Source organism: Dioscorea cayenensis, chromosome 1 (genome assembly GCF_009730915.1).
Source record: "Dioscorea cayenensis subsp. rotundata cultivar TDr96_F1 chromosome 1, TDr96_F1_v2_PseudoChromosome.rev07_lg8_w22 25.fasta, whole genome shotgun sequence".
NCBI lineage: Eukaryota > Viridiplantae > Streptophyta > Magnoliopsida > Dioscoreales > Dioscoreaceae > Dioscorea > Dioscorea cayenensis.
The window spans coordinates 10382695-10398425 of NC_052471.1; the positions used below are offsets into that span (position 1 = coordinate 10382695).

Consider the following 15731-nt stretch of genomic DNA (forward strand, 5'->3'; position numbering starts at 1 on the left):
GCATGTTGTGTGCTCTACTCTCTTCATAACATATACACTTAAATTTTATTAGTCAATATTAAATACAATTTAAATCTTCTAATATTAATAACCAAGTATGCAAAATATATAATTTATTACCAGTTAAAAATTTATTTCATTTTTTCCCATAAATGTAAACGAATCTCATTGAGATGGTGGAGGCTTGAACCTTTGACTTTTGACAGGCAAAAATCATGCAACACGAACTATAAATGATGTAGACTATAAATTTATTATTATTATTATTATTATTATTATTATTATTATTATTATTATTTAGGGCTTCAACCTTACATTTTTGACAAGTAAAAATAGTTAAGTACTAATTAATCATTAGCTAGACGATAAATTTATTATTATTATTATTTGATTTTGGACTTAAACAGGTAACAACAGTGAAGTACTAACTATGTTTTAGGTAAATAATAAATTTAAATTAATATTTATTTTAAAATTTAATTAAAATAAGATTTAAATTAAGCTTTTTTTTGTTTATCGTTGGATTTCATATACAACTAGTTTATTTTTTTTAATTGAAACATCAACCTCTTCTCGTAATAATAGTTTACGGTTGTATTTTATCCACATTTATTAAAACCAAATTTACTTTTAAAAATATAATAAAATCAGAATTTAAATACAAAGTGCTTCTTTTAAACAATGAATGAATACTCTCTGGCACTCTTATTGGAGATCAATTCACTAATCACCCAAACTCTAGATGTACTATCTTAAAAAGATAAAGAGAAATAACAGTGTCATTTCTGTTTGAAATAATTACATTAAGCCATTTTTACCATGTCAACTTTGACCATTAATGAGGATCTAACTCAATAGTTTTGTCAAAAATGTCACTTAGTGTTCAATTTCATGTGCACAAAACATCTCCGACAAATAAAGACAACATAAATAGAGACCCACAAACATCATCATACATACATGACATGCATATAACTGATCCATATATAAAGTGTTATAAGAGTATAAATAGTTATTCTGATTATTTGAATGTATTGTTTTCTCTGTTGGAGGCCCATGTATATTGGACCCATTTTAAATTTTAAAATATTCATATATTGTTTAGTGCCTATTTATAAGAACTTCACCCACTTTATATATACCACTATTCATTAACCTTCAACTTTGGTTTCGTGGTTATGCTTTGTTTTTGGACCTCTTTCACTGGTTTTTTATTTTTTGAAGAGATACAGCTTTTCCTTTTGTGCCCCTTTGTCTTCTAACAAATTAAAAATCCCAAAACCGGTTTCAGATAACTTCTCCTTTGTCCTCTTCTTATCTTCGCTTCTCTTCTCTTGCAAACTGAGCGCTTAATATATATTTTTTGTTTAGGTGCAAGAACCAGAGAAAAAAAAGAAGATTGTTGTATCCTGGGAGAACATTATTGTTGCTTGATCCTATTGCACTTAAAGGAGGCGAATTTATTCTTAAGATTAGTGCATCTGTGATTTTGCACGCCTCAGTCAGCCCTTTTCTCTGCATTCATCAGCGTTTCTTTTCAACATTCTCTTTCCTTTCTTTTTCTAATCAATGATTATGATAAAAAGAGATATTAATTTATGCATTATTTTCTAACACAAGGCTGATCTCTTCGGCAACGGCACTGCAGCGCTGATCGTTGTATCAGACCCTAACTACGTCATCGAACACATATCCTTTGTTGAAGCACATCTCGGTACACCAAACTATTATCCCAAACAGTGATGGTGCCATTACCGGCGATCCTTGATGAGGTGGAGGAAGAATTAGGGTTGTCGCCGGAGAAAATGAAAGCGAATAGGAATGTACTTGTTGAGAAAGTATGGGAACATGTTTAGTGATTGTCACTACACCAAAAAAGTGTTTTTGAGGCGGTTTAAAAGCCCTATAGAGGCGGTTATAACCGCCTCTATAGGTATAGTGTTGTTTTTTTTACCCCCCTCTAAACCGCCTCGTATCAAGCCGGCTCTATACTTTAGAGCCGGTTTCTATCAACCGTTGGGGTAAGTTTTATTTAGGGAAGCGGTTTTTAATAAGAAGAGTAGAGGCGGTTATAACCGCCTCTATAGCTACTAAGTTTTCATTACCCTTCAATAGTTTTAGAGGCGGTTATAACCGCCTCTATAGCTACTAAGTTTTCATTACCCTTCAATAGTTTTAGAGGCGGTTATAACCGCCTCTATAACTACTAAGTTTTCATTACCCTTCAATAGTTTTAGAGGCGATTATAACCGCCTCTATAACTACTAAGTTTTCAATGTTCTTTAATAGCTTTAGAGGCGGTTATAACCGCCTCTATAGCTATTAATTTCTTCCATGTTTATACTTTTAGAGGTGGTTATAACCACCTCTAAATTTGTTATTGAATTCAATTTTAATTTTTTCCCTATTAATAATAAATAAATTTGTTGAACCTGTAAATCAAAACCATAAATTTTTCATTACATTCAAAAATACCCTAAATTCAATTTCATTGACCTTTATTGACATGTTATGAGTTAAAGTGCAATGTTTTTTGAGTAATAACAAAATGTAAGAGGTTTACACTATTTATGTACTTTCATTACAAAATATTTTTTGAGTTAATTACACAAAGTAAAAAGCTTCATGTATCTTCATCTTCAACCCTCTTGATCTTTTAACCATGAATTCTCCAAAATCTGCAAAAAAACATTAAAAAATCCAATCTTATTCAATCAAAAATCCAATCTTGTATTTAGAATGACCAAATAAAAGCCTACACACAATACACTAATTTTTAAAAAAACCTAATTGTAAATTTAATATTTTCAAAGGCGTGAAAAAAATAAAAAAATTGGCAAGCAAAGAAACAAACAATCTAATAATGTCAATCAATGCACTTATTGAACCCACAAATGGTTAAGATAAATAAAAAGATATTACACTGATGTTTTAACCAAAATGATTAGTTGAACTAGAATACAAAAACATTGAATATACAACGTTGGTGACTAATACAATTTATGCTAGTTCCATTTGCCACATTGTTTAGGAGACTTTTAGTAAGAACCACAAGGTAACATAATGGAACATGTTAAATGAGGGATTGGTAATCAGAACTATAGAAATCTAAAAATCAAGTGACAATTAAGGAAAAAACCTGATAGGTTAAACAAAGTAAATAGAATTTCAAAATGGAATGTGTTATAAATCATTTGACCACATGATATATCCTAATCATTGAATGATGGCATAATGATATAATGTTTCTATTTATCATAGCTAGTCATGTGACCATATGGAAATTATTTAATAATATGCTCTTTGATTATGAACCTTTTTCTGTTGTTATCATAATTGATAGGGTGTATACAAATAATTATTTAAGGTGAAACATTTTAACCAAATCAAAAAGACTCGAAATATATGGCATTCACATTGCGAACATAGTATCCTCCATTGGTAGCTTTTTGAAATGACAAGCTAGTTTATATTCCTTGAAAAATATTATAAAAATATTAAAAAAGTAACTAATCTTAAATTAGAACAACCTCAACCGAGAAGTCGACTAAAAAATCATAACATTGAAAAATTAATGGCTTTTAGAAACATGATAAACCCAGTTGATCACTTCAAGAATTGCAAAGCAATAGTATCTCTTATTACATGAAAGATAAGCATCATAAACCATATCAGCCTATATGATGAAAATTGTAAATTTTGAGACTCTACTTTGAAGGTAATATTCAACAAACCTCTTGAGCCACATGATGTTTAGATTTTTGTCCGATGATATCAGGTCAACGGATGCAACATCTTCAACCTATGGACATTATTACAAAAAAAGATGTTTTTAATTTATTATGTAAGAATGAAAAAGTAATAAAAAAAGTAAGACAAATAATTTACTTCCTCAGTGGTGCTTTAGACATCCTATCATTTAAACTTCGTTCAGCCATAAAGCCTCCAAATAACTCCTTCATATCAGCCAAATCGAGCTTAGCTTCTCATATTTATCCTTCATCTCAGCCAATTCTAATTTAACATTCTCCAACTCCGCTTTTATGATTGTTGTCAATAGTTGAAGCACTTGTGCTAGTGAATTTCGATATGACACTAAAATACCTACTTGGAGTAGGGCCTAATCCCAAACCACGCACCCTTACCATTATGTTCGACTCCATAAATCTTTTTGAAATACCATTTCATTGATTTCATTTTGTTCAAAATTTGCACTTGAGCTTGTGTAACTAACTTGGAGATCATGTCTTTGCTCTCACTGAAGTTCAACTCAAATATTATTCAAAAATAGAAAAAAATAAAACAATATCATCAACTCGAAATGTTGAGTAAATAAAATAGAAATGATACATTTAAAGTCCGCATAATGAAATATGGAATGGAAGCATGGGCAAATGTAAAAAAATAAATAAAATTATTGATAGAATAAACAGTAGAAACCCAAAAAGCACATTGTTAATTTTGCAATGATTGGACATATCATTTCGAAACATGACCATTAACACGGAAAAATTATAAAAAATTAGGCATCTCATCTTTTTAGAACATATTAAAAAAAGTCAAGCTATTCTTTTTATTTTTTTCAAATGGAGAAGGAGAAAGCTTTTAAGGGGTTAAGATAAAAATTTTATGGCAAAATGACAAACCTCCATATCCCATCAATCATATCTTTTTCCAATGCAAATGCACTACTGGAATTGATCTACTTCAGCATCAAGTGTACGTTATATACCATCAAGATTTTGGGCTTCATTGAGTCATGCCAAACTTTGGGGGCTTTTCACACAAACATCACATACATTTATAATATATCTCTCAATCATGTAGGTTGTAATTCATGCATAAGTAACATAAAGATAGATACTAAAAACTTTTCGTAAAAAATTAAGTTCCCACCAGATTTGAAATTATAATTATATAGTTCTAGTTTATATTGATTTTTTTAAGAACTAATTATTTATAATCAATTTGCAACTTGCTTATATAAGATATATAGTACACAATCAAGGACGACAACTACAATAAGTTTGATTTAATCAAGTAATACCAAAGTTTCCATTTGGTACATTGAGCTAATAAGATCAATAAATCTCTCTTATAAATAGATCACATTCTTTGATCTCATTCTTAGTGCGAAAAGACAAGTATTTGTATTTGATCTCATTCTTTGTCAGTAAAAATAATTAATTAATTAATTAAAATGTATCCAGCTTTTTTTTCATAAGAAAGAAACATCATACAAGGCATTAACATGGAAATAAAGAAAACAATCTTTCTTATAAATAGATCACTCACTTACCAATTTCTTTCTAAATTCTTCATTTACATAGCTACCATCTTTCTTTTTATGAGTTGCATCCCACATTGTAAGACGATCCGGCTCTTTCCCAGTTTCATTTTCCTATTAAACAATCAAAAGTTTAATCATTTCATTCTAACATTAATTATAAAAGAAATCACTTACTATTTCTTTCCTAATTCGTGCAAAACTTTTACGACCACATGTATGTGCATTGTTTTGTTTTTTTGCATTTCTTTTATTTATTTCAGCAAGTTCCTACACAATAAAACCATATTCCAATTATAAAAGATAAATTAAACTCAAATACAAGTCATTATAGTAACAATAATAATTTAAATAAAACTTATACCAATTACCTCATTTCTTGGGTTATACCATTGCCGAACAAGGCCGGGCCATTGTTCTTCAAGAACAGTTGAAGGTGGCTCCACTAAAACCTCGTTCTTTTTTTCTTTTTGAATATAAAAATTCGGCCTTCAAGTCACCTTTCCAATCTCGCCATCTCTTGTTTAGATTTTTGCAAAAATCCATGTAACTCGTCTCTTGTGTATGAGGAAAAATCAAATTTTGTCTCGCCATTAAGCATTAATTTAATAATAACAAGCAACATTAACCATGAATATGTGAAAAAGAAAAAGAAAAACATCAAAAAAACATTTGAAAAAATTACCATTAGGAGTTTTAGACATTTCGCTTTGTATGGAGTAAAATCTTCATGTCTCCAATTAGGAATGTTAATTGGAGCATACGCGTCATTCTTTGCAAGCACACCAAGGAAAGAACTTAGTGTGGCAGCATCTTTGGTGCAGGGGACTCCATATTTATCTACTTTAATTATAAATTTTTCCATTGATGTCCAGACATTTGCCATTACTGTCTTTCCTCTATGTCGGGACTGTTTTTCTTGTGTACTAGCATCATTTTCTTGCCCAGTTGATTCATGATGTGAAGAAGTATGAGCTTCTAGTAGCTCCATAATCTTCAAACTTTTTGATCCTCGAGCCATGATTTTCCTATACAAATTTTATATTTATTAGATTGCAATAAAAATTTCTTGTGTACTAGCCATGAGTTTTCACAATCCATGAATCTTTATAAGAATTAGGAATGAACTATATTCTACAAATGGATATTTAGGGGAACAAATGACTATATTCTACAATGCAGTTGTCAAAAGCAACAATTTATCCAACATTCAAAAGCTGATAAACTAGTAGTTTTAAGAGATTCATCATATGAATTTGTACCATAATAAGTATAGACTTCATATTAGATTATTTCTTCAAAACATCATAAATACAAAGCACAAAATTGACACCAATGAACAGCTGATGTTAAGTCTGGTTTTATCCACCCAAAAAAAAACAAAGGTCCAGCAACCCATATTATCATTCACATTCGTCATAACATTAATGATTTGAAGTATAATAGCACACACGCATAGTGATGCTATTGTAGAAAGTGGTATTTCAGTATAATAGTAATAACAGTAAGATCAAAGAAGGGTTTCAATACCTTGGGATTGTGAATGAAGATTTAGCTGGACCTGGAGGTGGCGAGGAGAGTACAAGACAATTTTAGACACTCGATGATGGTCTAAAGCCTACAAAACAAAAGATATTATCAAAAAAAAATTTCAGATTTGACGAATAAAAAATTTCAGCAAGACAGTTTTTTCTGCCTTTACATGTTGCTCGCCATCCTGCTCATCAAATAATTTTGGTATTGCAAGAATCAACAAGGTAAGTTTGCCAAAAAAAAATTTTAAAAAGAACAATCAACAAGGAAAAATTATAAACTGACATACATTGTAAGAACATGTTCTAATTCACCAAATGAACTTAAACAATTTATGCAAGTAATTCACATGAATATAAACCAATTCATGCTTCTGAGACTAAAAACTTACAGCTAGAGAAATATAACCAGCTCAAAACCAACACATATATTTAAAAAAAAAATACCAATTAAAGATAAAAAAACAAAATTTCATTCAGAGATACAAGGCAATTACTAACATCTTTTTCAATGGTCTATATCACCCATATCAAACAAATCCCTAGGCCTAGTCTTGATAACTATAGAACAATTCTCATTCTTCAAATCTTGCACATAGAACACTTGTTCAACTTGAGATGAGAACACATAGGGATCATGATCTAATTTTTCACCGGTATGTATTAGGCGAGAAAAATTTACAAGAGTGAACCCAAATTCATCTTGCCTAATACCCGTATTATGGTGTACATCAACCCAATCACACTTGAACAACACAACCTTAAAATTACCATAGTAATCTAACTCAATAATGTCTCTTAATCTACCATAGTAATTTACACTTCCAACTTCTGAAGTGTTAACCACACCACTATTTTGAGTCATTCTATTTTCATCACGAGATTTGGTATGAAATCTGAATCCATTAATAATGAACCCAAAGTATCTCTTTGCTACTTTGTTAGGTCCCACACCAAGAGCCACAACTTCTTCTGGAATATCTGGATAATCTTTTTCCAAAACCTACATAACAAAAGATATTATCAAAAACAAAATTTCAGATTTGACGAAGTAAACTATAAAACAATTGTACAACAAGATTACCTTGCTTCGAAACCACAAATGAAAATTTTCATTCACTAACTTCTCTAATTCAACTTCAGAAAGACGAGAATGTCGACATCGCTTTCTTTTTTCCAATTCAATGAACTCTCTACATAAATATATCACATAATAATTTGAGAGAAATGTGCCTTTTTATTCTCCATTGAATCATAAAGCACAAATACTAACCAACGAAAATTCTCAATGTCATCACAATGACGAAGGACATAACGATGCGCTTGAACCAAGGAAATTTCATCTAAAACAATTTCTTCAATCTTCCCTATATGTTGACCAACACTAGAGAATAAGTATTTTACTTGGTCATTTGTAGGCGGGTTTGGATTTCTCATTGTTCGGTTGAATTTTGTTTCAACCCATTGAAGATATCGTGAACAAAATGTCAAACATTCTTCAGCTATATATACTTCAGCAATGGAACCTTCAGGATGAGTTCGATTTTTAACATAAGATTTGAAACGCATGAAGAACCTAAAAATAAAAAAGTTAAAATATATTACTTCATTATACATTTTATATTAAAATGATTTCATTTCTAATAGATTTAGCAACATACCTTTCAAAAGGATACATCCATCTAAAATTAATTGGTCCACCAAGTTTCATTTCTTCCACCAAATGAATGATTAAATGTACCATAATAGTAAAAAATGATGGAAGAAAAATCTTCTCCATTTGACAAATTGTCATAACAATTTGATTTTGAAGCTCTTCAAGCTCATTCACATCCACCACTTTAGAACAAAGTGATTTGAAAATTGTTGCCAATTCACTTACAACTTGAATGACTTCCTTGGGTGGATTGCAAGCTCGTAAAGCTAATGGAAGGATGTCTTGAACCAAAACATGACAATCATGGCTTTTAAGACCACCAATCTTGCGCTCTTGTAGGTTTACACATCTTGAAATGTTTGAAGCATAACCATCAGGCACTTTGATGTCTTTAACAACTTGACAAAGAATTTCTTTTTGTTCTGTAGATAATGTAAAACAAGCCGGAGGTAGTATTTTCTTCCCATTTTCAAGAATTTGAGGGTGAAGTTCAGATCTTATACCAATATCAACTAAGTCAAGGCGTGCCTTCAAATTGTCCTTCGACTTATCAAGTCCCAAAAAAGTTCCAATCAAATTATCACACACATTTTTTTCTATGTGCATCAAATCAAGATTGTGGCGCAATAAGTTATGTTCCCAATAAGGTAACATAAAAAATATACTTTTTTTCTTCCACCACTTCATATGATCAATAGGGCCCTTGTCATTTCTACTTGAACTCTCTTCATTAGATCCTTGCACACTAATTCTTGGATGTTTTGTTCTTTTACGCTTCTTCTTTGTATTTTCCTTCTTGCCTTTTTTCTTCTTAAATTTTCCAAAAGTGAATTGAAGCCCATCTAACTGATTCAACACATCACTTCCACTTGCTCGCTTTGGTGGTAGCCTTGCTTCTTCGGTGCCATCAAATAATTGTTTTTGATAACGAAACAAATGACCTTCGGGTAACCACCTACGAGAACACATGTAACAATATTTTTTACCCTTATATAACCACAAAGAAGATGTGTTTTCAGCACAACATGGACATGCAAACTTCCCTTTGGTGCTCCAACCAGATAAATATGCATAAGCTGGAAAGTCATTTATAGTCCACATTAATGCAGCCCGCATGTGAAACTTTTGATGTTTGGAAGCATCATAGGTTTCCACACCTTCCCACAATTTCTTTAGCTCATCTATTAGAGGTTGTAGAAAGACATCAATATCATTTGTCGGTCCCTTATCTCCTGGAATTATCATTGATAAAATAAATGAATGTTGTTTCATTCCAATCCAAGGTGGTAAGTTATATGGAACAAGGACAACTGGCCACACACTATAGTTGCTACTCATCATCCTGAAAGGATTAAAACCATCACTAGCAAGGGCTAGCCTAACATTACGAGAGTCTCGAAGAAAAAGTCCGGATATCGAGCATCAAAAGATCTCCATGCTTCACCATCTCGCAGGATGTCGAGAATTCCATCTTTATTGCGACCTTCATCATGCCACCTCATATCATTTGCGCTTGTCTCCAAAAATGAAAAATCTTTTGTAGTCTTGGTATCAAGGGAAAATACCCGAACACCTTCACGGGTCGTCTTAGTGCTATCCACCCAACGAGAAGTACCACAACATGACATGATTCCTGCACTTGCATACTCTCCAAAACAACATGCAATCTTGTTTACAAACATGGATTTTTCTCTATAATTAAGACCTAAGGTCTTAATGATTTTTCTTTTGCCTCATAAGAAGATTTTGGCCAAGATGACTGTTCACCAAATGCCCGACCTAACAATTCAAGCACCTTTTGCAAATGATTTTTCAGTCCATCCACCTAAGCATTTTATATGATACAAATGTATTATGAATGACAATTTTGAAAATGTCTTGCATCCAGAAAACAACTCTTCTTCAACATCTCTCAACAACTTCAAAAATTACTATTTTCTTCAAAGACATCCATCTCCGAATTGTTCTCATGATATTCCTTCTGCTAGTTCTTCTATGTCTTCATCTGAATCCTGGCAATTATCATCACCATCATCTTGAGCATCAGAAGTGTTTCTAAACATCTGAAAAATTTAATTCTTGACCACCTAATTGACCAATCATACCCATTGTATCATGCAACAAAGCTTCCATATTATCAAAACCTCTAAAGTTTGCACGAATAGCCTCTTGTACTTGTGAAGTTTCAAGAATATGGGTTGAAGAAGATGATGCAATATCATTAATAGAAGAAAATTCACCATGACAAACCCATTGAGTGTATCCTCTTAAAAACCCATCACAGATTAAATGCACTTTAGCTTCGTCCCTTGTTTGCCATAATGAGTTAACACAATGCTTGCAAGGACACATTATCTTCCCACCAACTGACTCATTATTAAAAGCAAACTCGAGAAATTGATCAACTCCTTCTTGATATTTCCTAGATTGTCTAGGCTTGTACATCCAACTCTTATCCATTAAAGAAAAATAGCACAGCTGAAATAAAAAATGACCAAGTTATTTTTTGCATAAAAAGCATTGACAATTATTTTTTGCATTCTTTCTTGATAGTTAATTGCAAATTGTGATAATCTATTACAACTTCTGTAAAATTTTAGGAAAATTTTATAGAGTTATTACTATAGTCGATTATTCATTACGGAACAAAAATAATTTGGCAAACCAAAGAGTGGAAATTGATAGAGTTATTACTATCGGCGAAATGGAGCTTGAGGTTGATGCTAGAGCTAGACTAAGAAGGCATTTATACTTCATGGGATCGTTACACAAGTGACACTACATCATCATGTCAAGAGCTATTCAAAAACCTGTTGTGCAGGTATAACATTATTAAAATTATTTTGTTTGATATAGATAATCTAATCTAAACCATAGGATTCTATCCCATAATCCCATTGCTTCTCTGCTTTATCAAAAAGAAACAAGCGTATGATGTTAAATCAATCTCTAAAAATAACCAAATTACATGGGAACGTGCAAAACAAATTGCACATATAAAACATTCAACAAAAATAAAAAGTTTAATTCAATTTTAAATATTTAAAAACATGGTTTAAAAAGCTGCCCACCAAACTAAATTAAACTTAAAAAAAAAACATAATATACAAAATTTTCCTAAAATTTAAATTCAAAATTCAAAAGCATAAAAAGTTTAATTCAATTTAAATATTTTTTGCATAAAAAGCATTGACAATTATTTTTTGCATTCTTTCTTGAATGAAATTTGTAGATGGTATTTTAAAAAGAGATACTTCATGCATCATATTACAACTTCTGTAAAATATTGTGGTTGCAAGATATAAGCATAGCTGTAAAGAAAGTCACAGCTTTAATAAATACATATGTAATGGAAACTCTCTGTATGTGTATATATATATATATATATAAGAAAAATAAAAAAAGTTCGGCATGATTAATAACTTATAAGTTCAGAATATTTCTTTGTTACATCCATTTTTATTTTGAAAGATCGTGACTCTAAATGTGTTTTACCACATTCTAATGGTAGCTAAAACTTTATAAACTTTTGTGCTTTCATATGAATAGTTAAATAGATTCACTCCTTTATAGTGTGAGACACATAATAAACCTTTTTCCTTTTTCATATATCTAAAGGACTAATATTCATTTATTTATTTATTTATTTTTTGTTTCATTAAGTTAACTTCCAAACTTATCGGGTGGTTGTAATTTGTTTAGTTAGGTAATCGATGTGTCAATTTGAGCTAATCAAGTTTGGTCAAACATAGCATGTTTAAAAGGTATTACATGATAATCAATAGTCAAAAAGATGGAATGGGAATACATTGGTGCCCATATCTATAAAGCTTAAAAGATAAGAAGGAGAACAATGCATGCATGAACCCTTAACCTTTTATTTATTTATTTATTTATTTATTTATTTTTCATGAATAAGAAGGAAAATAGATGTCGGCATGAAGCTTTGAAGATTATGTGGATAAAAAGAAGTCCTTATGAGATCCTTTGAAAGATTATGTGGATTTGCTTTAAAATTTAGAGAGTGAGTGTGATGATGCCAAGCAAATTAAATTTAAGAGATCGATCAACTATTGGATTGATTATCACTTGCAATGATCGATACGACTCCACCGCTTTTCGATTAATGGTTATAAAGGTTTATCGATTTTATCTCGAGCTTGAACTATTAATTTTATTTTATTTTTTCTCTAAAAAGTAGTGCCGTTTTTAAGGGGTCAATTTGATGATCTTTATTCTATGATGTGAATTAACTAGAAAAAAAAAAAGAAGAAAATGGATGAGCATTGAAATGTTACTATGGATGAGCATTGAAATGTTACTATCATGTTTTGAAGATTTGTACGTATAAAGAATGAATCAAATATTTCTTTGTATTGATTTTTAAAAGACAGAATATCTTTCAGGAGACATTTTGTCAAACCGTCTATTCTTCGCATGTTTGATATATAATATATAATTATGTATATATATTTTATGTTTCACTAATAAAATGGAAAGTAAGCTAACAAAGTTGATGTGGATTTTGCATGAATTCCTTTATCATGCCGAACTCTAAATGTGTTTTTACCACATTCTAATGGTAGCTAAAAATAAATAATAAAAATTATTTATCGCTTTTCACAAACCAATCCAACCAACATTTTTAGAAATACATCTCAAAAACCACTAAATTTCTTACCTAAATCCAAAAAATAACCTTTGGTTAACTTCCCAAAACAACAATGCCAGAGACAAGTGACCAAATCAAAACCGTATGATAAAAATCAATAGATAAATAAAACGTCTTCATTTAACTCAATAAATATATGTAAAATTTATATAATTATTATCATACATGAAAGAAATATTCCAAAATTATACGAATTTTCAAAAATTATGCCCATTAGTTGACCCGACCTCAAGTAAACATGTTGTCTTGGTCTAAGTCCGAAATGCCTTGATCAACTTTCCTATTTTTCAAAAAAAAGAAAAATCAAAAGGAAGAATATTCAATATAAATGTTGCTACATCTTAATCTAACTAATAAATCAAAAAATTAAACAAATATTAATAAATAAAACCCAAGTTAAAAATGAAGAAAACTAAAATAAAAAGACAACATCAATCGCTCATTCATTAATTAATTTCATAGCTACAAAACTAAGCATAACTCAAAGTTCATGATACACCAAGAAATTATACACTTGTTTTTCCTATAAAAATCAAATAAAAGTTCTTTATTTTATTTATTTATTTATTTATAATAAAAAGCTCTTAATTTTTTTCATCACTTCTTCTTTTCTTCAACAGAGAGTAATCAGAAATCAATCGACATCACAACAATGCCGAGACTAAAATGACCAAATCAAACCGATTCTAAGTTCTCTATCTACCAATTTGTCAGTAAATGAAAAATCAATAGATTTGAAACCCTCTACACTTGAATAATGTCAAACAAACGAATCCAAACATCACAATAAACAAAAATTACAACAATAAAACAATGAAATCCATACCTTCTGACAAAAATGAGGCTTCTCAGATGGGAGAAATCTGGAGGATTTGCTCCAAATACGAGAAAAATCGATCTTAAAACCGATTCCAAGTGAGCAACCAAGAAATCGATCATGGAGATTCAGGATCCGGGTTCTCCGATCAAAGAAACCCTAAAAATCCCAAACGGGGACAACGAAAACCCTAATCAATGAGATTCATGCAATCTTCGATGAGAATGACTTTCAGCCAAGGCCTTCAAAAGCTTTCATCAAGATCGTCATCGAGTGCACTGCGGCGAAGGCGATGCGCCAAGATCGGCGAAGGGAGGCCGGAGATCGAGAGAAAGAGAGAGAGGAGTGTGCGTGTGCGGGTGTGGGTGTGAGAGGGAGTGAGAGTGAGAGGAGTAGAGAGAGAGTTTTGTACTGTGGGGGTTTTTAAAACTGGGTCGTAATTTATTTTATATATAATATAGACTATGGAGGGGTTCTAAAAACCCCTATTAAAAGTGCGCTTCTAAAAACTAAAATTTGGTGTAGTGTGTGTGTGTTGTTTATACTTGATGAGAAGGGTTGGAAATGGGAGGGTTTCTTTCTGTTTGGGCCTCCTTTCACCGCTCGTGAGGTCAGGGTGCTCCGAGCGCGGCTCTTCGTGATGAGATCTCCGTGAGCTTGCTAGAATTTGGTGTGTTGTACTCGTGAATCTGGTGATTCTGATATCTACGTGCATGGCCATGCATGTACGTGCATCTATATTACGTGATTGATACATATTATATATATAAATATATGGGTGTATTATGTTTAAGTACATGGATTAATAAAGAAGTTCATGTTTGTTATATTTGTTTGTCCGAAGTAGCATATAGATATATATATATATCTAATTTACTGAGGTTCTTTAATTAGAGAGGTATGTGCATGTTCTATGAATGCTTGCTAGTCTGGTTACTTAATTAATTTGTTGAGGTGGTGGTATGTGAGGTTGGTCATTAATAATTTACTTTTATTATGCATGAGTTTTTATGGTTATTCACATATGTTTAATTGTATTGTGTTTAAATAGAAAATTTAATAAAAATTTATGTTTGTTATGTTTTTGGTGTTATTTGATAATGCTAGCAAAGATTGGTTTGATCAGTACCATAGTTTCAATTCTTGGCATTGTAGGAATGAAGTGGGCTTTAATTTATAACCTTTAATTTATCTGTGCTAATTTTTGGTAGTTCATGCATTTTTATAAAAAGAAAATTATTTTTATGAAGAATTATATATTTAATTTTCGAGGGTCATACGCAAGATAGGGGTTTGTCGTGACTGCGTACGTACATCAACAACAGGGGAGTTGTCTCATACTACTTCCTTCTCAAGTTAAAGGTTGAACTTTTAAATTTATAACTTTTCTATATTTAAAAACCAGAGTTGGCAAAAAATTTATGATAAAATGTAAAATGAAAATGGAAAACAATATGATTGTGACAAATTGATTGAAAAATGATGGAAAGTTTAAAATTTTATCCTTCCTATGATCTTGTATCACTGAAAATATCTCTTTTATACAACAATAAAAAATATGCAAATAAAAACTATGCATGCACAAAAATTCTATTTTTCAAGTGAAGTAATGATATTGAAATGACTGTTAAAAATTTAGACAAATGATACCATACATTGTCATATCATCAAAATATCAAGAAATTCATCGATCGTGACACAACAATCACGACGCTTACGGACAATTGCTGTATAAAACAATGACATCGTAGAATTAGAAAACTTCA

General features: G+C 31.0%; 1 protein-coding gene across 1 annotated transcript; it reads right to left on the reverse strand.

Moving 5' to 3' along the window:
- Positions 1-7327: 7327 nt before the first annotated feature.
- On the reverse strand, positions 7328-9849 carry LOC120249755. The gene is made up of 3 exons (XM_039258425.1): positions 8481-9849; positions 8332-8395; positions 7328-7822 (listed from the first exon to the last, which is right to left on the reverse strand). The coding sequence occupies exons 1-3, from the start codon at positions 9815-9817 to the stop codon at positions 7328-7330; spliced, it is 1896 nt and encodes a 631-aa protein (XP_039114359.1). The 5' UTR covers positions 9818-9849.
- Between the last annotated feature and the right edge of the window lie 5882 nt (positions 9850-15731).

What these genes read in the sequence shown, in the direction of transcription:
- LOC120249755 (XM_039258425.1), bottom strand. Translation starts at nt 9,817, where the DNA reads ATGATGAGTAGCAACTATAGTGTGTGGCCAGTTGTCCTTGTTCCATAT. An exon ending in TGGATGTATCCTTTTGAAAG is followed by an intron (nt 8,396 to 8,480) that starts GTATGTTGCTAA and finishes TTTTATTTTTAG; the next exon opens with GTTCTTCATGCGTTTCAAAT. An exon ending in CTGAAGGTTCCATTGCTGAA is followed by an intron (nt 7,823 to 8,331) that starts GTATATATAGCT and finishes TTTGTTATGTAG; the next exon opens with GTTTTGGAAAAAGATTATCC.